This window comes from Hemiscyllium ocellatum, chromosome 10 (assembly GCF_020745735.1).
Source record: "Hemiscyllium ocellatum isolate sHemOce1 chromosome 10, sHemOce1.pat.X.cur, whole genome shotgun sequence".
Taxonomy (NCBI): domain Eukaryota; kingdom Metazoa; phylum Chordata; class Chondrichthyes; order Orectolobiformes; family Hemiscylliidae; genus Hemiscyllium; species Hemiscyllium ocellatum.
Window position 1 is genome coordinate 1,247,296 of NC_083410.1, and position 26,005 is coordinate 1,273,300.

Below are 26,005 nucleotides of genomic sequence, written 5' to 3' on the forward strand. Positions count from 1 at the left end.
ACCCCGGGTCACACCCTCCCGGCCCCAGGACACACCCCTTCCAGCCCCAGGACACACCCCTTCCAACCCCGGGTCACACCCCTCCCGGCCCCAGGACACACCCCTCCCGGCCCCAGGACACACCCCTCCCGGCCCCAGGACACACCCCTCCCGGCCCCAGGACACCCCCCCCTCCCGGCCCCAGGTCACACCCTCCCAGCCCCAGGTCACACCCTCCCAGCCCCAGGTCACACCCTCCCAGCTCCAGGACACACCCCTCCCAGCTCCAGGTCACACCCTCCCAGCCCCAGGTCACACCCTCCCAGCCCCAGGTCACACCCTCCCAGCCCCAGGTCACACCCTCCCAGCCCCAGGTAACTCTGACCCAGCGAGTAATGAGAATGTGGAATACGCTGCCAGAGAATGCGGTGGAGATTAATTCAATCAAGGCTTTCAAAAGGGTTGTGGAACTATGATTTCAAAAGAACGAATGTCCAGGTTTCCCAAGAGAAGGAAAGGGAATGAAGTGAATTGCTGGCACAGACCAGATAAGCTGAATGGTCTCCTTGTGCAAAGTGGCAATTATATTATTTATGTTTCTTTTGAGATTTTATGTTTCTATATCCTGATGAATGCAGGACAAGAAGCCTTGAGGGCAGATCTTCTTTTTCCAAATCACCTCAACATCCACCAATTAATCGATGACATGGTGTTAGGAAACCCATCGTGGGGATAGCTTTACAAAGAACAGTTCCAAAATCACCTGTTCTTTCCAAGCAGATTACACCCAGCACATCATTCCTCAAACTTTCTGAGTGGATGGAGCAGTAATCTCTCTGACTCGGGAACCCTCAGACATTTTGTTTGCCAGCTCCCAGCCGGGGTCCTCAGCCCAGTGACCCCAAACACAGTGACCTCTGCTGCTCAACACAGACCTCTACCCATAAGCCTGATGCCTTCACAGAGTTCATAGCACTTACATGTCGAGTGAAATAATAAAAGCTCATCATCATGATGAAGATCATGGCTACCATGGAAAACCGGGATGGCACCACAAGGGACCTAGGGAAACAAACACATTATAACGTCAGTTTCTGATATGTGTCGGGGACAGAGACAGTTGGCAGCACAGCTGATCAGGGAAAAGATTCACTCCGGGGGAGACACGGCCGGCGCACAGTCAGTCCGGGGGACACGCGGCCGGCACACAGTCACTCCGGGGGACACGCGGCCGGCGCACAGTCACTCCGGGGGGACACGCGGCCGGAGCACAGTCACTCCGGGGGACACGCGGCCGGAGCACAGTCACTCCGGGGGACACACGGCCGGCGCACAGTCACTCCGGGGGACACACGGCCGGCGCACAGTCACTCCGGGGGGACACATGGCCGGCGCACAGTCACTCCGGGGACACACACGTCCAGCGCACAGTCACTCCGGGTGAATGGATGTTGCAGGTTCCAGGGTTTAGATCTTTCATTAAGTTTAGTTTAACGATGGAAAGGGATAGGTACATGCCACAGGTCAGGAGTTATTGATGGGGCAAGGGAAATTATAACACGATTAGGCAAGAATTAGGATGCACAGAATGGGGTAGCAAAATGCGTGTCCTTGATAGGTATGTCCCTGTCAGGCAGGGAGGAAGTGAAAAGGTAATGGAACCGTGGTTTACGACAGAAATTACATCTCTTGTTAAGAAGAAGAAGGAGGCTTATGTGTTGATGAGGCAAGATGGTACAGATGAGGCAATGGAGAGTTACAGATCAGCTCGGAATGATTTAAAGGGAGAGTTAAGAAGAGCAAAGAGAGAACACGAACAGTCTTTAGCAAATAGAATAAAGGAGAACCCTAAAGCTTTCTATAGGTATGTGAGGAATAAAAGGATGATTAGGGGAGGAATAGGGCCAGTCAAAGACAGAAGTAGGAAGTTGAGTGTGGGCCCTGTGGCGATCGGAGAGGTGCTAGAGGAACAGTTCTCATCGGTTTTCACTCAGGAAAAGGAGAATATTGTCAAGGAGAATAATGAGGTACGAGATATTAGACTAGAAAGGATCGAGGTTAGTTACAAACAGGTGTTATCAGTTCTAGAAGGAGTGAAAGTAGACAAGTCCCCTGGACCGGATGGGATTTACCCGAGGATTCTTTGGGAAGCCAGGGAGGAGATAGCAGAGCCTTTGGCTTTGATATTTGAGTCATCATTGTCAACAGGTTTAATGCTAAAGGACTGGAGGACTGCAAAAGTTGTGCCCTTGTTCAAGAAGGTCGTGTCTCACAAACCTGATTGAGGTTTTTGAGAAGGTGACCAAGCATGTAGATGAGGGTAGGACAGTTGACGTGGTATACATTCAGTAAAGCCTTTGATAAGGTTCCACATGGTAGGCTGTTGGAGAAAATGCAGAGACATCAAATTGAGGGTGATTTAGCAGTTTGGATTAGAAACTGTCTTTCTGAAAGAAGGCAGTGAGTGGTGGTTGATGGAAAATATTCAGCCTGGAGTCTGGTTACTACTGGTGTGCCACAAGGGTCTGTTTTGGGACCACTGCTGTTTGTCATTTTTACAAATGACTTAGACGCAGGCATAGGTGGATGGATTAGTAAATTTGCAGACGACACTAAAGTTGGTGGAGTAGTGGACAGTGTGGAAGAATGTTACAGGCTGCAGGGGGATTTGGTAAACTGCAGAAATGGGCTGAGAGGTGGCAAATGGAGTTCAATGCAACTAAATGTGAGGTGATGCACTTTGGGAAGAATAACAGGAAGGCAGAGTACTGGGTCAATGGAAAGATTCTTGGTAGTGTGGATGTGCAGAGGGATCTTGCAGTCCATGTATAAAGATTCCTAAAAGTTGCCACCCAGGTGGATAGTGCTGTCAAGAAGGCATACGGTGTTATAGATTTCACTCATAGAGGGATTGAGTTCCGGAGCCGTAATATCATTTTGCAACTATACAAAACACTGGTGTGGCCACACTTGGAATATTGTGTACAGTTCTGGCCCCCATATTTCGGGAATGATGTGGAAGCATTGTAAAAGGCGCAGAGGAGATTTACCAGGATGTTGCCTGGTCTGGAGGGAAGGTCTTATGAGGAAAGGCTGAGAGACTTGGGTCTGTTCTCATTGGAAAGAAGGTGGCTAAGAGGGGATTTGATAGAGACATACGAGATGATCAGAGAATTAGATAGCGTAGACAGTGAAAGTCTTTTTCCTAGGATGATGATGTCACCTTGTATGAGGGGGGCATAGCTACAAATTGAGGGGTGATAGATTTAAGACAGATGTCAGAGGCAGGTTCTTTACTCAGAGAGTGGTAAGGGCGTGGAATGCCCTACCTGCTAATGTAGTTAACTCAGCCACATGAGGGAGATTTAAACAATCCTTAGATAAGCACATGGATGATGATGGGATAGTGTAGGGGGATCGGCAAAAACAATGACTGCAGATGCTGGAAGCCAGATTCTGGATTAGTGGTGCTGGAAGAGCACAGCAGTTCAGGCAGCATCCAACAAGCAGCGAAATCGATGTTTCGGACAAAAACCCTTCATCAGGAATAAAGGCAGTGAGCCTGAAGCGTGGAGAGATAAGCTAGAGGAGGGTGGGGGTGGGGAGAAAGTAGCATAGAGTACAATGGGTGAGTGGGGGAGGGGATGAAGGTGACAGGTCAACGAGCAGAGAGTGGAGTGGATAGGTGGAAAAGGAGATAGGCAGGTAGGACAAGTTGAACAAGTCATGGGGACAGTGCTGAGCTGGAAGTTTGGAACTAGGATGAGGTGGGGGAAGGGGAAATGAGGAAACTGTTGAAGTCCACATTGATGCTCTGGGGTTGAAGTGTTCTGAGGCGGAAGATGAGGCGTTCTTCCTCCAGGCGTCTGGTGGTGAGGGATCGGTGGTGAAGGAGACCCAGGACCTCCATGTCCTCAGCAGAGTGGGAGGGGGAGTTGAAATGTTGGGCCACGGGGCAGTGTGGTTGATTGGTGCGGGTGTTCAGAGATGTTCCCTAAAGCGCTCTGCTCGGAGGCGTCCAGTCTCCCCAGTGTAGAGGAGACCGCATCGAGAGCAACGGATACAATAAATGATATTAGTGGATGTACAGGTAAAACTTTGATGGATGTGGAAGGCTCCTTTAGGGCCTTGGATAGAGGTGAGGGAGCAGGTGTGGGCACAGGTTTTACAGTTCCTGCGGTGGCAAGGGAAGGTGCCAGGATGGGAGGGTGGGTTGTAGGGGGGCGTGGACCTGACCAGGTAGTTTCGGAGGAAACGGTCTTTGCGGAAGGCGGAAAGGTGTGGGGAGGGAAATATATCCCTGGTGGTGGGGTGTTTTTGGAGGTGGCGGAAATGTCGGCGGATGATTTAGTTTATGTGAAGGTTGGTGGGGTGGAAGGTGAGCACCAGGGGCGTTCTGTCCTTGTTACGGTTGGAGGGATGGGGTCTGAGGGCGGAGGTGCGGGATGTGGACGAGATGCATTGGAGGGCATCTTTAACCACGTGGGAAGGGAAATTGCGGTCTCTAAAGAAGGAGGCTATCTGGTGTGTTCTATGGTGGAACTGGTCCTCCTGGGAGCAGATACGGCGGAGGCAAAGGAATTGGGAATGCGGGATGGGATTTTTGCAAGAGATAGAGTGGGAAGAGGTGTAATCCAGGTAGCTGTGGGAGTCGGTGGGTTTGTAAAAAATGTTAGTGTCAAGTCGGTTATCATTAATGGAGATGGAGAGGTCCATTAAGGGGAGGGAGGTGTCAGAGATGGTCCAGGTAAATTTACGGTCAGGGTGGAATGTGTTGGTGAAGTTGATGAATTGCTCAACCTCCTCGCGGGAGCATGAGGTGGCGCCAATGCAGTCATCAATGTAGCGGAGGAAGAGGTGGGGAGTGGTGCCAGTGAAATTATGGAAGATCAACTGTTCTATGTAGCCAACAAAGAGACAGGCATAGCTGGGGCCCATACGTGTGCCCATGGCTACCCCTTTGGTCTGGAGGAAGTTGGAGGATTCAAAGGAGAAATTGTTAAGGGTGAGGACCAGTTCGGCCAAACGAATGAGAGTGTCGGTGGAAGGGTACTGTTGGGGACGTCTGGGGATGACCTGAGAATAGTTCACAGGTCGGCGCAACATTGAGGGCCAAAGTGCCTGTTCTGGGCTGTATTGTTCTATGTTCTATACAGCCAGCATACAGTCAGCTAGGGGGACATACAGCTGGCACACAATCAGCCAGGGGGACATACAGCCGCCGCACAGTCAGCCAGGGGGATGTACAGCCGGCGCACAGTCAGCCAGGGGGACGTACAGCCGGCGCACAGTTACCCAGGGAGACATACAGCCTGCGCATAGTCAGCCAGGGGAAATACAGCTGGCGCACAGTCACCCAGGGAGACATACAGCCGGCGCACAGTCACCCAGGGAGACATACAGCCGGCGCACAGTCACCCAGGGAGACATACAGCCGGCGCACAGTCACCCAGGGAGACATACAGCCGGCGCACAGTCAGCCAGTGGGACAGTATATCAACATTGAGGTTTATTCATAGCCTTAACTCCGGGCTGAACTGTCAGATGTATTTTGCTGCCAGTAACACTGAGGTGATCACACTTACTGATTCTACGGTGACATATCACTGACATTATCCGAATTTATTCCCCAACAGTCGGTGAATCTGTCTTTCTTTCACCTCTTCCTTTTCATTCCAGACTGTGCAGCTACCTTTCTGCTTTCTACCCTGTCCATTCCTAACCCTTGCCTGAGCCTCTAGACCCCCCTCTGTATCTACTCTGTTACCAATTTGTACAACAGCCGTCACTCCTGTAGCAGCAAACTGCATGAGCCCATCTTCTTGGCATATGACTATTACCAGCAAGGCTGGCATTTATCGTCCATCAGCAGCTGCCCTGATAAAGCAGTGGGTCTTCTTCAACAGTTGCCAGTGGTTTACTATCAGCTGATTAACTTGTTCTGCCACTTCAGGAATTGGTTAAGAGTTAGCCAGGTCATTGTGGATCGTTTCAGAGATAACCTCTGGGACACCTCACCAATCAACCCCACTGCCCTGTGGCTGAACACTTCAACTCCCTCTCCCCCTCCCCCTCCCCCTAGGACATGCAGATCCTGGGCCTCGTCCATTGCCAAACCCTATCCACCCAATGCCTGGAGGAAGAACTCCTCATATTCTGCCTTGGGACCCTGCAACCACATGAGATTAATGCGGATTTCACCAGTTTCCTCATTTCCCCCTCCCCCCACCTTATCCCAGTCCCAAGCCTCAAACTCGGCACTAACCTCCTGGCCTGTTCACCGCCTTTCCCATCTATCCGCTCCACCCTCCTATCCAACCTATCACCTTCTCCCCCACCGTCATCTGCCAAACGTATTCTCAGCTACCTTCCCCCCAGCCCCAACCCCCTTCCATTTATCTCTCCATCCCCAGACCCACAAGCCTCACTCCTAATGAAGGGCTTATGCCCAAAACCTTGATTCTCCTGCTCCTCAGCTGCTGTCTGACCTGCTGTGTTTATCTAGCACCACACTCGCAACTCGGATCTCCAGCATCTGCAGTCCTCACTTTCTCCGGGTTAGCCAGGTCAGTCTGGAATTGAAGCCAAAACGGCTAGATCAAGCCTGACAGTGGCCAGTGTTGAAATAACCACCTTCAACAGAGTACAATATCTACAGGTGTGGACAGGAGCGGTAATAAATTTGACACATAGGGAAAAATTAGAACCTTGGTCAAAGCAATAAACTAGAGAAGGACAATATTAAAGTAGAAGCAACAACAGCAGAGGTTCAGTGAGGGAATTCGAGTGTGAGACTCTGGCAAAAAAGGTACAGCCACCAATGTTCTAGAGATCAAAACTGGGGAGAAAACATGGATGTCAGGGAACTGCCGGGCTTGTCAAGGTTAGAGAGGCAGGGAAGAGCGAGGGTCATGATGGGATGTAAAAACTGGGATGAGGATTTTAAAATTGAGATATTGCCAGACCAGGAATAACTCTTCAGGTGAACAGTGCAGATTCAGATGGGAGCCACTGGAAATAATTACTCGAGAGATAACAAAGTTATTGTTGAGGTCTTCAGAGAAGGTGGCTTGAGGCAAGGTTGGAGATGGGTCATGTCAGCTATAAAGGTTGCAAATTGAGGAACAGAGCAGATATTTGCCAAGAATCCCAGCTCAAAATCAAACACCGAGTTCCGGTGGTTACCAACCTTCGGTCTGTCAGTGACCCAGGAGAGAAATAGAGTGTAGAACAGTACAGCACAGAACAGGCCCTTCAGCCCACGATGTTGTGCCGACCACTGATCCTCATGTATGCACCCTCAAATTTCTGTGACCATATACATGTCCAGGAGTCTCTTAAATGTCCCCAATGACCTCGATTCCACAACTGCTGCTGGCAACGCATTCCATGCTCTCACAACTCTCTGTGTAAAGAACCCGCCTCTGACATCTCCTCTATATTTTCCTCCAACCAGCTTAAAACAATGACCCCTCGTGTTAGCTATTTCTACCCTGGGAAATAGTCTCTGGCTATCGACTCTATCTATGCCTCTCATTATCTTGTATACCTCAATTAGGTCCCCTCTCCTCCTCCTTTTCTCCAATGAAAAAAGTCCGAGCTCAGTCAACCTCTCTTCATAAGATAAGCCCTCCAGTCCAGGCAGCATCCTGGTAAACCTCCTCTGATTCCTCTCCAAAGCATCCATATCTTTCCTATAATAGGGCAACCAGAACTGCACGCATTAATCCAAGTGCGGTCTAACCAAAGTTTTATAGAGCTGCAACAAGATCTCATGGCTCTTAAACTCAATCCCCCTGTAAATGAAAGCCAAAACACCATATGCTTTCTTAACAACCCTGTCCATCTGAGTGGCCATTTTAAGGGATCTATGTACCTGCACACCAAGATCCCTCTGTTCCTCCACACTGCCAAGAATCCTATCCTTAATCCTGTACTCAGCTTTCAAATTCGACCTTCCAAAATGCATCACCTCGCATTTATCCAGGTTGAACTCCATCTGCCACCTCTCAGCCCATCTCTGCATCCTGTCAATGTCCTGCTGCAGCCTACAACAGCCCTCTATACTGTCAACGGACACCTCCAACCTTTGTGTCGTCTGCAAACTTGCTGACCCATCCTTCAATCCCCTCATCCAAATTATTAATAAAAATTTACAAACAGTAGAGGCCCAAGGACAGATCTCTGTGGAACACCACTCACCACTGACTTCCAGGCAGAATATTTTCCTTCTACTACCACTCGCTGTCTTCTGTTGGCCAGCCAATTCTGTATCCAGACAGCTATGTTCCCCTGGATCCCATTCCTCCTGACCTTCTGAATGAGCCTACCATGGGGAACCTTATCAAATGCCTTGTTGAAGTCCATATACACCACATCCACAGCTTGACCCTCATCAACTTTTCTAGTCACCTCCTCAAAGAACTCGATAAGGTTTGTGAGGCATGACCTGCCCCTCACAAAGCCGTGTTGACTGCATTTAATCAAGCCATGCTCTTCCAGATGGTCATAAATCCTAACCCTCAGAATCCTTTCTAACACCTTGCAGTCAGTGCTCAGGTACAGCACACACAGAAAGGGCTTTACTCAGTATCTAACTTTTGTGTAAGAACTGTCCCAGGAGTGTTTGATGGAGACATAGAAGAGGGAACTTTAATCTGTGCCTAATCCCATATTGTACCTGTGCTGAGTGTAGTTTTATCCTGTTCTCTAACCCCATGTAGTGCCTGTTAAGGGAGTGTTTGACGGGGACAGTAGAGAGAGCTTTACTTTCAGTTTAAATGAGTAGAGTGCTTTTCATTTAGTGTAAAGAGTAGAAGGAGCTTTACGTGTATCCAACCTTGCACTGTCCCCAATTTGATGGGGGCAGTGTTGCAGGAACTGCTCTGTTTCTAACTCTATGTTGTACCTGTCTTGGAAGTGTTTGATGGGGCAGTGTCAAGGGGACTTGATGTTTACTTTTAGTCTAAAGAAGTAGACAGAGCCTTCATCTGTATCTAATCCCGTGCTGTAACTGTGCTGGGCGTGTTTGATGGGAACAGTGTAGAGGAAGGTTTACTTCCAAGCCAGGGAAAACTACTCTGTATCTAAACCCATGCTGTACCGATGTTGGAAGTGTTTAACGGGGATTATGAAGGGAGGCTTAATTGCAGTTTAAGAGTACAATGAGCTTTACTCTGTATTTAACCCAAGGCTATACCTGTCCTGGGAGCATTTGCTGGTGACAGGATAGAGGGAACGTTACTCTGTACCTCACTTTGTGCTGTCCCTGTCCAGTGAGTGTTTGATTGGGACAGATTTCAAAGGAGCTTAAAGTGTAAAAAGAATTTTACTTTCAGTTTAAAAGGTTAGAGTGAGCTGAACTCTGCATTAATCACTGTGCGGTGCCTGTCCTGGGAAAGGGGCAGCGGGGACAGTGTCAAGGCAGCTTTCCTTTCTGTTTGCATTCAATTTAAAATGGGTAGGGGTTGGTTAACTTTCATTTTCAGACAGTGGAAGGAGCTGTACTCCGTACCTAACCCTGTGCTGTCCCTATCCTGGGAGTGTTTGATGTGATAGTCTAGAGGCAAGTTTACCTTGTGTCTAACTAAAGAACTTCTGATAAACAGTCACTGGACGTGAAACATCAACTTTGCTTTCTTCCCACAAATGCTGCCAGACCTTCTGAGTTTCTCCAGCAATGTTTGTTTTTGAACTCCATCTGCCAATTATCAGACCAGCATTCGCAGTTACACAGAACAGTACAGGCCCTTTGGCCCTTGATGCTGAGCTGACCTTTTGTCCTCCTCTAAGATCAGACTAACCTATATATCCTACATTGTGCTGACTTCCACGTGCTGATCCGAGATCCGCTTAAATGTCCCTAATGTCTCTGACTTTACTCCCACCGCCGGCAGTGCATTCCACACACCCACCACCCTCTGTGTAAAGGATCTACCCCTGACATCTCCTCTCAACCTTCCAATCACCTTAAAATTATGCCCCTTTGTGATAGCCATTACCGCCAAAGGAAATAGTCTCTGGCTAGCCACTCTACCTAGGCCTCTCATCATCCTGTACACCTCTATCAAGTCACCTCTCATCCTTCTTCACTTCAATAAGAAAAGCCTTAGCTCTCTCAACCTTTCTTCATAAGACACACCCTCCAGTCCAGGCAGCATCCTGGTAAATCTCCTCTGCACCCTCTCTAAAGCTTCCACATCCTTCTTAGAATGAGGTGACCAGAACTGAACACAATATTTGAGTGTGGTCTAACCAGGCTCTGTAAGACTGCAGCATAACCATGTGACTCTTAAACTCAATCCCCTGCTAATGAAAGCCAACACACCATACTCCATCTTAACAATCCTCTCTGTCTGGATGGCAACTTTGAGGGATCTATGGACATGGACCCGAAGATCCCTCTGTTTCTCCACGTTGCCAGGAATCCTGCCTCTAACTCTGTATTCTACATTCAAATTGGACCTTCCAAAATGAACGACTTCAGGTGAACTCCATCTGCCAGCTATGAGCCCAGTTCTGCATCCTGTCAATGTCCCTTTGCAACCTACAACAGCCCTCCACACTACCCACCACTCCACCAACCTTCCTGCCAACGGCAAACCTACTAACCCACCCTTCCACTTCCTCATCCAAGTCCTTTATAAAAATCACAAAAAGCAGAGGTCCTAGAACTGATCCTTGCAGAATACCACTGGTTGCCGAGCTCCAGGCTGAATACTTTCCATCTTCTACCACGCTCTGTCTTCTATGGGCCGTCCAATTCTGTATCCAGACAGCCAGATTTCCCTGTATCCCATGCCTCCTTACTTTCTGAATGAGCCTACCATGGGAAACCTTATTAAATGCCTTGCTAAAATCCATACACACCACATCCATTGCTCTACCTTCATCAACATGTCACATCCTCAAAGAATTCAATAAGGTTATGAGACATGATCTGCCCCTCACAAAGCCATGCTGACTATCTGTAATTGAATTATGGTTTTCCAAGCCATTATAAATCCTGTCCCTCAGAATCCTCTCCAATACTTTGCCCACCACTGACGTAAGACCGACTGATCTGTAATTCCCATGATTATCCCTTTTCCCTTCCTTGAACAAGGGAATAACATTTGCCAATTTCCAATCATCTGGCATTACTTCATTGGACAGTGAGTAAACAAAGTGCAGCAAGCTCTTCCCTCACCACCTGTAGGAGCCTTGGGTATATCCCATCTGGCCCAGGGAATTATTCATCCTTATGATTTTCAAACTTTTCAGCACATCCTCTTTCCGAACATCTGCTCTAGTATATCAGTCTGTTCACACTATCCACAGAAAGTCAAGGTCCCTCTCAGTAGTGAATACTCAAGCAAAGTATTTATTAAGGGTCCCCTCCACCACCTCCAACTCCAGGTACAAGTTCCCTCCATGATCCCTGATCGGCCCCTACCCTCACTCTGACAATCCGCTTGTTCTCTGTTTCATTTTAGACTTTTGAATCCGAAGAACGCAAGCGCCCAATATCTGAACCTCTCTCAGTCTCTAACCTACAGCATCTTCATCTATTTGGCTCTGTTTTATTTTTTCTTAACTGAAGAAATATTGTTGTTGTTAGTCAGAAATCTATTTGGTATACTTACTGCAATTCCTGGAAACGCTGTCGGTCATACTCGTCATAGAGCTCCCTCCAGCTCAGGACACTAACCAAGCCATAGCTGCCAGTGATCACAAACATCAGGAACACCTTCACCATGTGGCTGACTTGCACCAACATGGTGGTGGCTATAAGTGCGAGCACCGAGATGTAGCTGTAGTATTTTGGTTGTTTCACACAGCTCCTGTTGACCTGGGTCAGGTTTCCTCTTGATGAAGCTTGGTAGCTGTGCAGACAGCTCAACTTGGGAACAAAATACCAACATTATTCAATGCAGAAAAAAATATTTTCATCAACAATATCACAGTTAATGTCAGCATTAACTTCAGCTCTGCCATAATTCTCACTCCACCAGCTTCACCTCCTCAACCCTCACTCCCACCAGCAAGACCCCCTAACCCTCACTCCACCAGCAACACCCCCTAACCCTCACTCCACCAGCAAGATCCCCTAACCCTCACTCCACCAGCAAGATCCCCTAACCCTCACTCCACCAGCATCACCCCCTCAACCCTCACTCCACCAGCATCACCCCCTCAACCCTCACTCCACCAGCATCACCCCCTCAACCCTCACTCCCACCTGCATCACCCCCTCAACCCTCACTCCCACCTGCATCATCCCCCCAACCCTCACTCCCACCAGCAAGACCCCCCAACCCTCACTCCCACCAGCAAGACCCCCTAACCCTCACTCCACCAGCAAGATCCCCTAACCCTCACTCCACCAGCAAGATCCCCTAACCCTCACTCCACCAGCATCACCCCCTCAACCCTCACCCCCACCAGCTTCACCTCCTCAACCCTCACTCCCACCAGCATCACCCCCTCAACCCTCACACCCACCAGCTTCACCCCCTCAAACCTCACTCCCACCAGCATCACCCCCTCAACCCTCACTCCCACCAGCATCAACCCTCACTCCACCAGCATCACCCCCTCAACCCTCACTCCACCATCAACCCTCACTCCCACCAGCATCAACCCTCAACCCTCACTCCAACAGAATCACCCCTCAACCCTCACTCCACCAGCATCACCCCTCAAACCTCATTCCCACCAGAATCACCCCCTCAACCCTCACTCCACCAGAATCACCCCCTCAACCCTCACTCCACCAGCATCACCCCCTCAATCTTAACTCCTTCCAAAATTAACCCCTCAATCTTGATTCCGATCATATCAGTCCCTCACCCTCACACCCATCAGAAACATCCCCTCAATCCTCATATCCTCCATAATCAGCCCCTCAATCCTCACTAACTCCACATTCACCACAGTAATCCGCAGTGATTCCCCCCCCACCCAGAAGGTGCACTGTAACTTGGCAGAACCTCCACCACCACTCTCATTCTCCCCCTTGCCTTAGTGCTGACCTCACCATTACTCAGACCCTCATAAACCCTCCCACCCCAAAACTACCACCATTCAAACCACAACCCGAGCCCATCATTCCCTTATTATGGCGTTCACTTTGTTTGCATTAACAAGAATGTGTCCTCACAGATTTCCTTGTTTGAGAATCTTCAATGTTTAAGTTTGATCTTAGTTGCAGTGTCTCACACAGAGTTCGGGCTCCTACACTTTTATGTGGAACTGAATAATCAGTTTGCTAACCAAAATGTTTCCACTGGGGCAGAAAGAGGGAGAATGATGTGTTGGGGAGTGGGAAGGTTTGGTATTCACTGCCCCTCCACCATCTCTTCGGACTCTCCTGATGCTCCCACTCATGTGCCAGAAACCGAGTCCTGTGCTAACTACAAATCTGACAGGAAACACATGGGTTATATACAGCTTCTTTCTTAATGCTAAACAGCCCAACATTCAGAACATTAACAACTGATTTGGCCTTTGCAGATTGCGAGATGGCACAGTGGGTTTAATCTCAGAAGATTCAAGACTGAGGGTTGACAGAAGATTGGGAAGTTAGTGCAGAAATGAAGAGCTGCACTGGAGATTGGGAAAACTGTGTGTCAGAGGCAAACAAGCAAATGCACACACAAACACACAAGACTGACAAACACAAGTGATGTAGCAGGCTTCGGGCTGCTAAAATACAAAGAGATTGCTACTGGGCAAAACAGCAAAGAATGCTGGGTACATTGGTCAAGTAGAACACCGAAGTCCCAAGATCCACATACCAGATACAGTGTAAATACAGCAGCCAGATGCTAATGACATTAGCATAACGTAAAATTATAGAACATAGAACAGTACAGCACAGTACGGGCCTTTCAGACCTTGATGTTGTGCTGATCTTTTATCCTACTCTAACATCAGACTAACCTTCATACCCTTCATTGTACTGTCTTCCAATGCACCTATCAAAGTGTTGTTTAAATGTCCCTGATATATCTGACTTTACGCCCACCGCTGGCAGTGCATTCTACGCACCCACCACTCTCTGTGTAAAGAACCTACCTCTAACATTTCCCCTAAACCTTCCTCTAATCACCTTAAAATTATACCCCTCATGATAGCTATTTCCACCCTGGGAAACAGTCTCTGGCTATCCACTCTATCGATGCCTCTCTTCATCTTGTACACCTCTATCACGTCACCTCTCATCCTTCGCTCCAATGAGAAAAGCCCTAGCTCCCTCAACCTTTCTTCATAAGACACACCCTCCAGCCCAGGCAGCATCCTGGTAAATCTCCTCTCTAAAGCTTCCACATCATAGAACATAGAACATAGAACATAGAAGGATACAGCGCAGTACAGGCCCTTCGGCCCTCGATGTTGCGCCGACCGAATCCTACCTAACCTATACTAGCCCAATAACTTCCAAATGCCTATCCAATGCCCGCTTAAATGACCATAAAGAAGGAGAGTTCACCACTGATACGGGCAGGGCATTCCATGAACTCACAACCCGCTGTGTGAAGAATCTACCCCTAACATCTGTCCTATACCTACCACCCCTTAATTTAAAGCTATGTCCCCTAGTAACACCTGACTCCATTAGCGGTAAAAGGTTCTTAGTATCTACCCTATCTAAACCCCTAATCATCTTATACACTTCTATCAGATCTCCCCTAAACCTTCTCTTCTCCAATGAGAACAGCCCCAAGTGCCTCAGCCTTTCCTCATAAGATTTTCCTACCATTCCAGGCAACATCCTGGTAAACCTCCTCTGCACTCGTTCTAAAGCTTCCACATCCTTCCTATAGTATGGCGACCAAAACTGCACACAATACTCCAGATGAGGCCGCACCAGAGTCTTATACAACTGCAACATGACCTCAGGACTCCGGAACTCAATTCCTCTGCCAATAAAGCCCAGTACACCATATGCCTTCCTCACAGCACTATTTACCTGGGTGGCAACTTTCAGAGATCTGTGTACATGGACACCAAGATCCCTCTGCTCATCCACACTACCAAGTAGCCTACCATTAGCCCAGTAATCCATCATCTTGTTATTCCTACCAAAGTGAACGACTTCGCACTTAGCTACATTGAATTCCATTAATGAGGCAAGTGGAACTGAACACAATATTCCAAGTGTGGTCTAACCAGGGCTTTATAGAGCTGCAGCATAACCTCCTGGCTCTTAAACTCAATGTCCCTAATAATGAAACCCAACACACTGTACACCTTCTTAACAACCCTATCAACCTGGGTGAGAACATTGAGTATCTATGTAAGTGGACCTTAAGATCCCTCTATTCCTCCATACTGGCAAGATTCCTGCCTTTAATCCTGAATTCTGCATTCAAATTCGAGTTTACAAAGTGAATCACTTCACACTTTTCCAGGTTGAACTCCATTTACTACTTCTCAGTTGAGCTCTGCATCCTGTCAATGTCCCGCTGCAACCTACAACAGCTGTTGTAATGTATTGTTATCTTGGACAGACATATCCCAAACAACGTATCCACTAAATAAAGGAGGGTTCAGACAGATAGGTACCGGGTCCTGCTATACAAAGAAACAAACAATGCCAATCATTTAGATGGCATGCTATTGTTTCAAACTATTACGAGCATCTCCCTGATTGGACAGAACCATAAAAAGTTCCAGTAAATCATCCATAAAGATATAAAATAGGGTTCACCTGCAGACTACTCTCTCTTGGACCCCCTGAAGAGACCAGCATGATCCAAGGCAGAGACCTACTGACCACCCAGACAGAGAGAGGAAAGGAGAAATCAGCTTTGCAATCCCAAAGAGACACATGCTGAGGGGGGGGGGGGGGTATTAAAAGTAATATTAGCAATTTTGCTGATGACACAAAGCTGGGTGGCAGGGTGAAATGTGAGGAGGATGTTAGGAGATTACAGGGTGACCTGGACAGGTTAGGTGAGTGGACAGATGCATGGCAGATGCAGTTTAATGTGGATAAATGCGTGGTTATCCACTTTGGTGGCAAGAACAGGAAGGCAGATTACTATCTAAAAGAAGTCAAGTTAGGTAAAGGGGAAGTACAATGGGATCTAGGTGTTCTTGTACATCAATCAATGAAAGCAAGCATGCAGGTACAGCAGGTAGTGAAGAAGGCTAATAGCATGCTGGCCTTCATAACAAGAGGGATTGAGTATAGAAGCAAAGAGGTCCTTCTGCAGCTGTACAGGGCCCTGGTGAGACCACACTTGGAGTATTGTGTGCAGTTTTGGCCTCCAAATTTGAGGAAGGACATTCTGGCTATTGAGGGAGTGTGGTGTAGGTTTAAAGATAAGGGGTAGGCCATTCAGAACAGAGTTGAGGAGAAACTTCTTGGATATATGGAACGCTCTGTCCCGGAGGGAAGTGAAAACCACGTCTCTGGATACTTTCAAGAAAGTATCTTGAAAGTATCTCTATCCATAGGGAGCTCTTAAAGATAATGGAATCAAGGGAACAGGATACTGATTGTGGATGATCAGCCATGATCATAATGAACGGTGGTGCTGATTCGCAGGGCCGAATGGCCTACTCCTGTACCTATTGTCTAAAGCAGTATCTGCCCAGTTTGAACTCCTTTACATCACAAACGGATCTCTTTCTTACTCCTCAAGCTGAAGCACCACCCAGCCCCACTCCCCTCCCATTTATCTCTCAGCCCCACCCACCCCCGGCCCACAAGCCTCATTCCTGGTAAAGGGCTTATGCCTGAAACATCGATTCCCCTGCTCCTTGGATGCTGCCTGACCGGCTGTGCTTTTCCAGCACCACACTGGTTGACAGAGATTGGTACAAACTTTTCAAGCAGTGAGCATTTGCCCTCAGCGTGGCAGCTTCCATGAAGGCAGTGTACATGTGTGTCAGCTTATACATCACACACAAATCAAACCAGGTCACTGCTTTTAACAAATGATTTTGCAGTGAGCTTTAGTTCCTTTAAAAGACATTTTGGAATCTCCCAGATTGCTGTTAATAAACAATGGCAGACTAATGTCTAATGCAGTAGAATCATGTCCATCGTTAGGAACTCAAACTGAGGACGGAGTCAACAGTAATGCAAGTTAGTGCAATCCGCAGGCGAGATCTTCTTCAATAACAGAGCGAGTGTCTGAGTAACCTACCCTTCTCCTGATTCAAATGCTTATCTGAGAGAGACAGACTGACAATAGACAGGCAGAAGGATACAAACACACATTTAACAGCATGTGCGGCTGTACAGGACATTGGTTAGGCCACTTTTGGAATACTGCATGCAATTCTGGTCTCCTTCCTATTGGGAGCATGTTCTGAAACTTGAGAGGGCTCAGAAATGATTTATAAGGATGTTGCCAGGGTTGGAAGGTTTGAGCTGTATGTAAGGGTGAATAGGTAAAAACAATGACTGCAGATGCTGGAAACCAGATTCTGGATCAGTGGTGCTGGAAGAGCGCAGCAGTTCAGGCAGCATCCAACGAGCAGCAAAATCGACGTTTCGGGCAAAAGCCCTTCATCAGGAATAAAGGCAGTGAGCTGGAAGCATGGAGAGATAAGCGAGAGGAGGGTGGGGGTGGGGAGAGAGTAGCATAGAGTACAATGGGTGAGTGGGGGAGGGGATGAAGGTGATAGGTCAGGGAGGAGAGGGTGGAGTGGACAGGTGGAAAAGGAGATAGGCAGGTTGGACAAGTCCGGACAAGTCATGGGGACAGTGCTGAGCTGGAAGTTTGAAATTAGGATGAGGTGGGGGAAGGGGAAATGAGGAAGCTTTTGAAGTCCACATTGATGCCCTGGGGTTGAAGTGTTCCGAGGCGGAAGATGAGGCGTTCTTCCTCCAGGCGTCTGGTGGTGAGGGAGCGGCGGTGAAGGAGGCCCAGGACCTCCATGTCCTCGGCAGAGTGGGAGGGGAGTTGAAATGTTGGGCCATGGGGTGGTGTGGTTGATTGGTGCGGGTATCTCGGAGATGTTCCCTAAAGCGCTCTGCTAGGAGGCGCCCAGTCTCCCCAATGTAGAGGAGACCGCGTCGGGAGCAACGGATACAATAAATGACATTAGTGGATGTGCAGGTAAAACTTTGATGGATGTGGAAGGCTCCTTTAGGGCCTTGGATAGAGGTGAGGGAGGAGGTGTGGGCACAGGTTTTACAGTTCCTGCAGTGGCAGGGGAAGGTGCCAGGATGGGAGGGTGGGTCGTAGGGGGGTGTGGACCTGACCAGGTAGTCACGGAGGGAACGGTCTTTGCAGAAGGCGGAAAGGGGTGGAAAGGGAAATATATCCCTGGTGGTGGGGTCTTTTTGGAGGTGGCGGAAATGTCGGCGGATGATTTGGTTTATGCGAAGGTTGGTAGGGTGGAAGGTGAGCACCAGGGGCGTTCTGTCCTTGTTACGGTTGGAGGGGTGTGGTCTGAGGGCGGAGGTGCGGGATGTGGACGAGATGCGTTGGAGGGCATCTTTAACCACGTGGGAAGAGACGTTGCGGTCTCTAAAGAAGGAGGCGATAATAGGCTGAGGCTGTTTTCCCTGGAGCATCAGAGGCTGACGGGTGACCTAATAAGGATTGAAAAAAAATCATGAGGAGCATGGATAGGATTAATAGACAAGGTCTTTTCCCTGGGGTGGGGGAGTCTAGAACCATAGGACATAGGTTTAAGGTGAGAGGGGAAAGATATAAAAGGGACCTAAGGGGCAACTTTTTCACACAAAGGGTGGAGCGTGTGTGCAATGAGCTGCCAGAGGGTGTGGTGGAGGCCGGTACGATTACAACATTTAAAAGGCATCTGGACGGATGTATGAATAGGAAGGGTTCAGTGAGATGTGGGCCAAGTGATGGTGAATGGGACTAGATTGGGTTGGGATATCTGGTCAGCATGGACGAGTTGGACCAAAGGGTCTGTTTCCGTGCTGTACATCTCTATGACTCTATGCTGTCTTTGTGAACTGTTCCACTGCTCTCTCTGATCAGACTATGCTCCCATTGACTGAATTACTGGCAATCAGCCAGTTTCAACAGTCTAATGAGAACTCCATCATGTGGAAACTATGCCATCTCTCCACACAGGCCATCATTAGCTGACTAAGAGCAGATAATTAGGCCCCTGTGTTACACATTAACCTGATGAATCACTGCACCTACAGTTCAAAGGTCACTTCTGATCAGAACCTTGGCTCTCAACCAACAATTGTATAGCTTTCTTTTTATTCAAATTACTTCACTGCAAAATATTGTATATCACTCGCAAATCCAGCTGAAACACACAAAACTGGAAAACAGGCTCCCAGCTCAATCATCTCGACAATCTTGACAGAGAAACATCAGCCAGGGTTAGAACATAGAACAGTACAGCACAGTCCAGGCCCTTCAGCCCACAATGTTGTACCAAGCATTTATCTTAATCTAAGATCAAACTAATCCACACTCCCCTCAATTTACAGCCATCCATGTGCTTGTCCAGCAGTCACTTAAATGTCTCTAATGTCTCTGACTCTCCTACCATCGCTAGTACCAGTACATTCCTCGCACCCACCACTCCCTGTGTAAAGGACCTATCTCTGACATCACCTCTATACTTTCCTCCAATTATGACCTCTCATGACAGCTGTTTCAGCCCTGGGGAAAAGTCTCTGGCTATCTACTCCATCTATGTCTCTCATTACCTTGTACACCTCTATTATGTCACCCTTTTTCTCCTCCCCAGTGTGAAAAGCCCGAGCTCACTCAATGTCTCTTCATAAGAAAAGCCCTCCAATCCAGATAGCACCGGGTAAATCTCCTCTGCATCCCCTCTAAAGCACCTACATCCTTCCTATAATGAAGAGACCAGAACTGGACACAATATTCCAAGTGTAGTCTAACCAGGGTTTTATAGAGCTGCAGCACAACCTCACGGCTCTTAAACTCAGTCCCCTGTTAATGAAAGCTAAAACACCATATGCCTTCTTAACAACCCTATCCACTTGGGTGGCAACTTTGAGGAATCTATGTACATGGACCCCAAGATCCCACTGTTCCTCCACACTGCCAAGAATCCTGTCTTTAACCCTGTATTCAGCATTCAAATTCAACCTTCCAAAATTAGTTGCCTTGCATTTATCCAGGTTGAACTCCATCTGCCACTTTTCAGCCCAGCTCTACATCCTGTCATTGTCTTGTTGTAACCTGCAACAGCCCTCGATACTATCTACAACACCAACGGCCTTTGTGTCATTGGCAAATTTACCAACCTACCCTTCCACTTCTTCATCCAAGTCATTTATAAAATTTACAAAGAGCAGAGGCCCAAGAACAGATTTCTGTGGGACACCACTGGTCACCGACCTCAAGTGCAATACTTTCTATCCACTACCACTCTCTGTCTTCATTCGGTTCCTGCTCCTGATCACTGTCCGGTGATCCCTGGGTTAGACAGAGAGTGAGTGGGGGGTCATAGGCCAGAATCCTTGCTCCTGACCACTGTCCAGTGATATTCCTGGGTTATCGAGATAGATGGGTAATCATCCAGGGTTCCTGCTCCTGATTCTTGTCCATTGACCTTGTTTTAGAGAGAGTGAGTAATGGGGACTCAATCGGGGTTTCTGCTCCAGATCATTGTCCAGTGACCCTGGGTTAGAGATACAGCAACAGAGAGAAAATCAACCAGCCTTCCTGCTCCTGTTTACTGTTCAGTGATCCCTGGGTTGGAAACAGAGAGAGGGAGAATGAGGGGGAATTCAGCCATGCTACATCTTTCAATGCAAGAATATGTTGCAGAAATAAGGGTCGGGTGACAATATTGCTCTGACCTGTTTCACTATTCAAAGAGATCACAGCTGAACTGTGACCTAAATCCATAGGCATACCTTTGTCAAACATACTCATGTTTTTGCCCTTTGATCTTTCAGAAATTGCAATTATTTCCAGTAAATGCTGTGGTGTGGGCCAACATTTAATTCCCATCCCTAGTTGCCCCTTGTGAAGGTGGGGGTGAGCTGCCTTCTTGAATCACTGCAGTCTGTGTACTGTTGACCCACAATGCCCTTAGGGAGGGAGTTCCAGGATTTTGACCCAGTAACAATGAAGGAACGGTGATATATTTCCAGGTCAGGATGGTGAGTGGCTTGGAGTGTAACTTGAGATGGTGGTGTTCCCGTGTATCTATGTATATTATTAAGCTGGAGAGGGTTCAGAAGAGATTTAGATTAGATTAGATTCCCTACAGTCTGGAATCAGGTCCTTCAGCCCAACAAGTCCACACCAATTCTCCAAAGAGTAACCCACCCAGACCCATTTCCCTCTGACTGATGCACACCTAACACTACAGGCAATTGAGCATGGCCAATTCACCTGACCTGCACATCTTTGGACTGTGGGAGGAAACCGGAGCACCCGGAGGAAACTCTGAGGAGTTGGTTGCAGCTTGCTCCTGGGCTGTTGTGAGGCTGCAGCTTTCATGTGGTCCACTTGCTTGTTCAGGACCACCTCTCTTAGCCAAACTTTGTATGTCGCGGAGCCTGATCTTGTGACGACCATGCCTCTTACCCATGTAGGACCATTCGTGTGCTTTCAACACCAAACTTCATCCCTGACGTTAACTGCTACTCTCGCTTTGGGGAGTTTTGTGTTTGGTATGGACATGCTGGTGCCACTTCAACCTCCCCCTGTCAACTCCAGGAAAATCAGGTTTAACCTGGTGAGGAGTCTTCTCTCCATGAGCAACCTTGTTGGAACAGGAATTGGGACAGTCTGGCATTGGATGGAGCTGTAGGCTGTTTCTTTAAGCCTGCTTTCAAAGTTTGAACTGCTCTTTCTGCCAGGCCATTGGAGGATGGGTGGTTTGGAGCTGTCCTTACATGCCGAATGCCATTTGTCTTCAGGAAATACTTGAATTCCCTGCTGGTAAATGATGGCCATTTTCTGTGACTAACTCTTTCAGGAGTATGTGTATTGCAAAAGATACTTACAACTTTTCAATTGTTGTCCCCGTGCTTGACAAATGAACTCCATGCACATCCAACCACTATGAATGGGTATCCACAATGACTAAAATCATTACTCATGAAAGAAGCTGCATTGTCAATGTGTAACTGACAGCGAGGTTTACCTGGCCATTCCCATGAACATGGGGGAGCTGATGGCGGTAATTTTTGTCCTCGTTGGCACTCTGGGCACTGCCCCACCAATGCGGTTATGTTGGCATCCAATTCTGGCCACCAGGCATAACTTCTCCCCAATATCTTCATTTGGGAAATGTTTGAATAACTCTGGTCATGTTCTGCCAGTATCTGGCATCAATCTTTGCTCGGGACAATCACTCTGCTCCCCATAACAATATGCCTACCTCTACTGTGATCTGGTCTCAATGGGCCTAGAGAGGTTCCCATTCTGATTGTGATGGTCCTTTGGTTTCCCCCATCACCACCAGTTGTTTTTAGTTTTGCCAGGAAGGGATCATTTTGTGCCCACAGTCACATATGGTCAATGGTGACTGGGAGTGTGTCTAGAAAAAGACTGGACAACTCTGAGTTACACAAGGATCTGAGAGTTCTAGCACATGAATCACAAAGGGTTAGTATGTAATGACAGCAAGTGATTAGAAAGGCAGAAGGAGTGCCAATGTTTATTACAAGGAGAGTGATAGTAAAGGTAGCGATGGTTCCTACAGCTTTACAGGGCATTGGTTTGACCTGTCTGCAGTACCAGCACATTCTTTCAGATGTGCCTCCTCAGAATACCCAAAGGAGCAGGTAGGACTGTAGCATCATTGCTACACTAACAATCCAGTAGCCAAGGCTAATTGTCTGGGAATACTGGTTCAAATTCCACCGCATTAATTGGTCAAATTTAAATTCAATTTAAATCAATTGAATAAACTTAATAATTAAAAGCTATCCGTAGAAATGGTAACCTGAAATTGTAATTGCTTGCTGCAAAAATCCATCTGGTTCACTAATACCTATGAGAGAAGGAAATCTATTTTCTTATCCAAACCAACATCAAGGTCTACAATCATGAGGCTGACTCTTAACTGCCTCTGAAATGACCAAGCAACCCACTCAGCTCAAGGGCAATTAATGCTGCTCTTGCCTTTACACCCCATGAAAGAATAAAAGGAAAGAAAATGGCCATGTCCACTTTTCTGACTGACCTTTTCTCATATTAAACAGGTTTCGCTGATGTAAGGAAGTGGAGAAAGCATGAAAGATGGACTGTGTGAGAGGTTAATTCTTATCAGTAGCAACATAATAAGTTAAGGTGATTTGGTTTTTCTGAATGCCTCGATATCTGGATTAAGGTTGCTTCAACATTTTTTCCTAAATTTCCACATGACCCCAAATCTTACATGAGACTGGACTTGTAATACAGTTGCTCCTGATGAAATGAAATTAGAAACAGCTTTAGAACTGCTAAGAAAGATTCCCTCACTGATAAGCAATTTAATTTGCAAGTTCTAGACCAGAAGTGTGTGGTGACAACTCTGAAAAGGCTATTTCAAGCTGAGAAAGTCTAAGCTCAGTTGCATGAATACTTCAGGAAGAAGCAATCAGATTCTTAAGAGGGGGCATTGAAACCATAGTTCAATTAACCATTAGAGATGAAAGAAAAAGGAATTGTCTCTGGTGTGAGCACCATAAGAGAGTGCCTTTGGAATTAATGGAAATATATTTTACAATGTGTTTCAAAATCTTTAAATATGTATAAACATTATTTGGTTTATACTATTTTTATCCTAACCTCATTTGTATAATAAACTTATTTCATTATTAAAACCATAGTGCATTTGTGTTTCCATGGGAGGCCAACTTGAATAACAATAAATAAAAAACAAAATATGATCAATAAAGACAGATTTCAGTCTTGGATCTGAATTGTCCAGTAGTAACATCAGTTGGGATCATCACATGATGGAGATGAGAAATACTTTCTCTCTGAGGATGTGAATCTGTGAAATGTTCTTCACAAGACAGGAGTACAGGCTAGGTCACTGAATTTACTCAAACTATAAGGGGCAGTTTGGGGGAGAGTCAATGGTTATTGGGTCTTTGGCAAAGTGGAGTTGAGATCACCCTGAGATCAGCAATGATTTTATTAGATGGTGCAACAGGTTTGACAGGCTAACATAAGTTATATGTTTCTATGACCTCAGAGACTGGGACTTGGCGATTCTGGCTGAAGATTGTTAAAAATGCTTCAGTCTTATCTTTTGTTGGGCTCCCCATCATTGGTAATAGGGGATATTTGTGGACCCTCTCCCTCCAGTAAATTGTTTAATTGTCCACCACCATTCATGACTGGATGTAGCAGGACTGCAGAGCTTAGATCTGATCAGTTATGGAATCACTTAGTTCATATTGTGTTTTGTTTACAAGTAGGTCCTGTTTGGTAGCTTTACCAGGTTGGCACCTCACTTTTAAGTATGTCTGATTCTCTTCCTGATGTACTTTCCTGTATGAACCAGGTTCCAACCACTGCCTGATAGTAATGGGAGAGAGGGAGATAGTGATGGCGGAGTCTGGGCCATTGTCTGCAGCGTGTGATTTAATGAGTATGATTATGTGAAGCTGTTGCCTGATGATTCTACGAGACAGCTCTCCAATGGAATATCAAGTGCCTTCGCAAAGATCAATTATATAACATGAAAACACTCTTCTGTCATTTTGCCATTTTGTTTTCAAAATACCCAATCAGATTATGGCCCATTCTTTAAAAATCCATCTAGGAACATTAGAACAGAAGTAGGCCATTCAGCCCCTTGATTTTCCTGCTCCTCGGATGCTGCCTGACCTACTGTGCTTTTCCAGCACCACTCTAATCTTGACTCTAATCTCCAGCAGTACCCACTTCTGTCATTCAGCCCCTTGAGCCTGTTCCACCATTCAATAACATGAAAACTTCTATGTTGTTGTCATTCTATCCATAATGACAGGTCCAAATAATCCCTCTGAGTTTGTTATGTGTGCGCACGTTTACATATGTGTATTGCTATGTGCCTATCTCTAGCTGCATGTCAATATGTTTGTGTGTGTGTTTTTGTCTGTGTGCTGGTATGGCTGTATGTCAGTATGTTTGTGTGTGTGTTTTTGTCTGTGTGCTAGTATGGCTGTATGTCAGTGCCTATGCACAAGATGGGAACTGAAGGTGCACTCACCATGTCTACAATATCTACAGCAGTGAGGATGAGGATAGCAGCCATTGCCCAGATGTTCCTGGCCCAGCGTGTCCGGTCAATCCATGTTGAGAAGAAAACTAGTTTGTTGGGAAAGACCTAAGGAGGAATTAAATTGTCAGCATCAACATTCAGAAAAGGAAGTCCCTGGGCACAACTAACAATCAAAATGGCTGGAGTTTCTACACTGACTAATAGATACCCAGACTAGGGTAGAATTGAGGCCTCTGACCAAGGACTCACCCTGGGGAAGATGGCAGCCATGGAACATAGGGTGAGGATCAAGAGCAGAACTTCCCCCACAATGAAAGTGACGTAATTCACCAGCAGTCTACAGAAAAGAGAAATAGACGGATTACAGGAAAACAGAATTTAAACAGATCTACCTTGACTTCATCACAATCCCTGACTCCAGACTCCAATCCATCTCAGTCAGACTCCGGCCTTTCAGAAAATGCTTCTGGTGACCTTGGTGTTAAGGTCCCTGAATTTGATTATTACAGCTTCTCACGGAGATTAGATTAGATTACTTACGGTGTGGAAACAGGCCCTTCGGCCCAACAAGTCCACACCGACCCGCCAAAGCGCAACCCACCCAGACCCATTCCCCTACATTTACCCCTGCACCTAACACTATAGGCAATTTAGCATGGCCAATTCACCTAACCTGCACGTTTTTGGACTGTGGGAGGAAACCAGAACGCCCGGAGGAAACCCATGCAGACACGGGGAGAATGTGCGAACTCCACATAGACAGTCGCCTGAGGCGGGAATTGAACCCGGGTCTCTGGCGCTGTGAGGCAGCAGTGCTAACCACTGTACCACCGTGTCGGAGAGAGGCTAGACAACATAACCAGTCCAGGATTTTTATCCAGCATTAACACAGTAAACCTTC

At 47.2% G+C, this 26,005-nt stretch overlaps 1 protein-coding gene across 1 annotated transcript in view; it reads right to left on the reverse strand.

Moving 5' to 3' along the window:
* adcy3a (adenylate cyclase 3a) overlaps window positions 1-26,005 on the reverse strand; it is a 192,248-nt gene that overhangs the window by 92,282 nt on the left and 73,961 nt on the right. The window contains exons 12-15 of the mRNA XM_060830720.1: window positions 25,354-25,441; window positions 25,093-25,209; window positions 11,604-11,860; window positions 960-1,041 (exon numbers count right to left, since the gene is read on the reverse strand). Coding sequence (XP_060686703.1) covers window positions 960-1,041; window positions 11,604-11,860; window positions 25,093-25,209; window positions 25,354-25,441 — 544 coding nt within the window. The remainder of the gene's footprint in view (window positions 1-959; window positions 1,042-11,603; window positions 11,861-25,092; window positions 25,210-25,353; window positions 25,442-26,005) is intronic.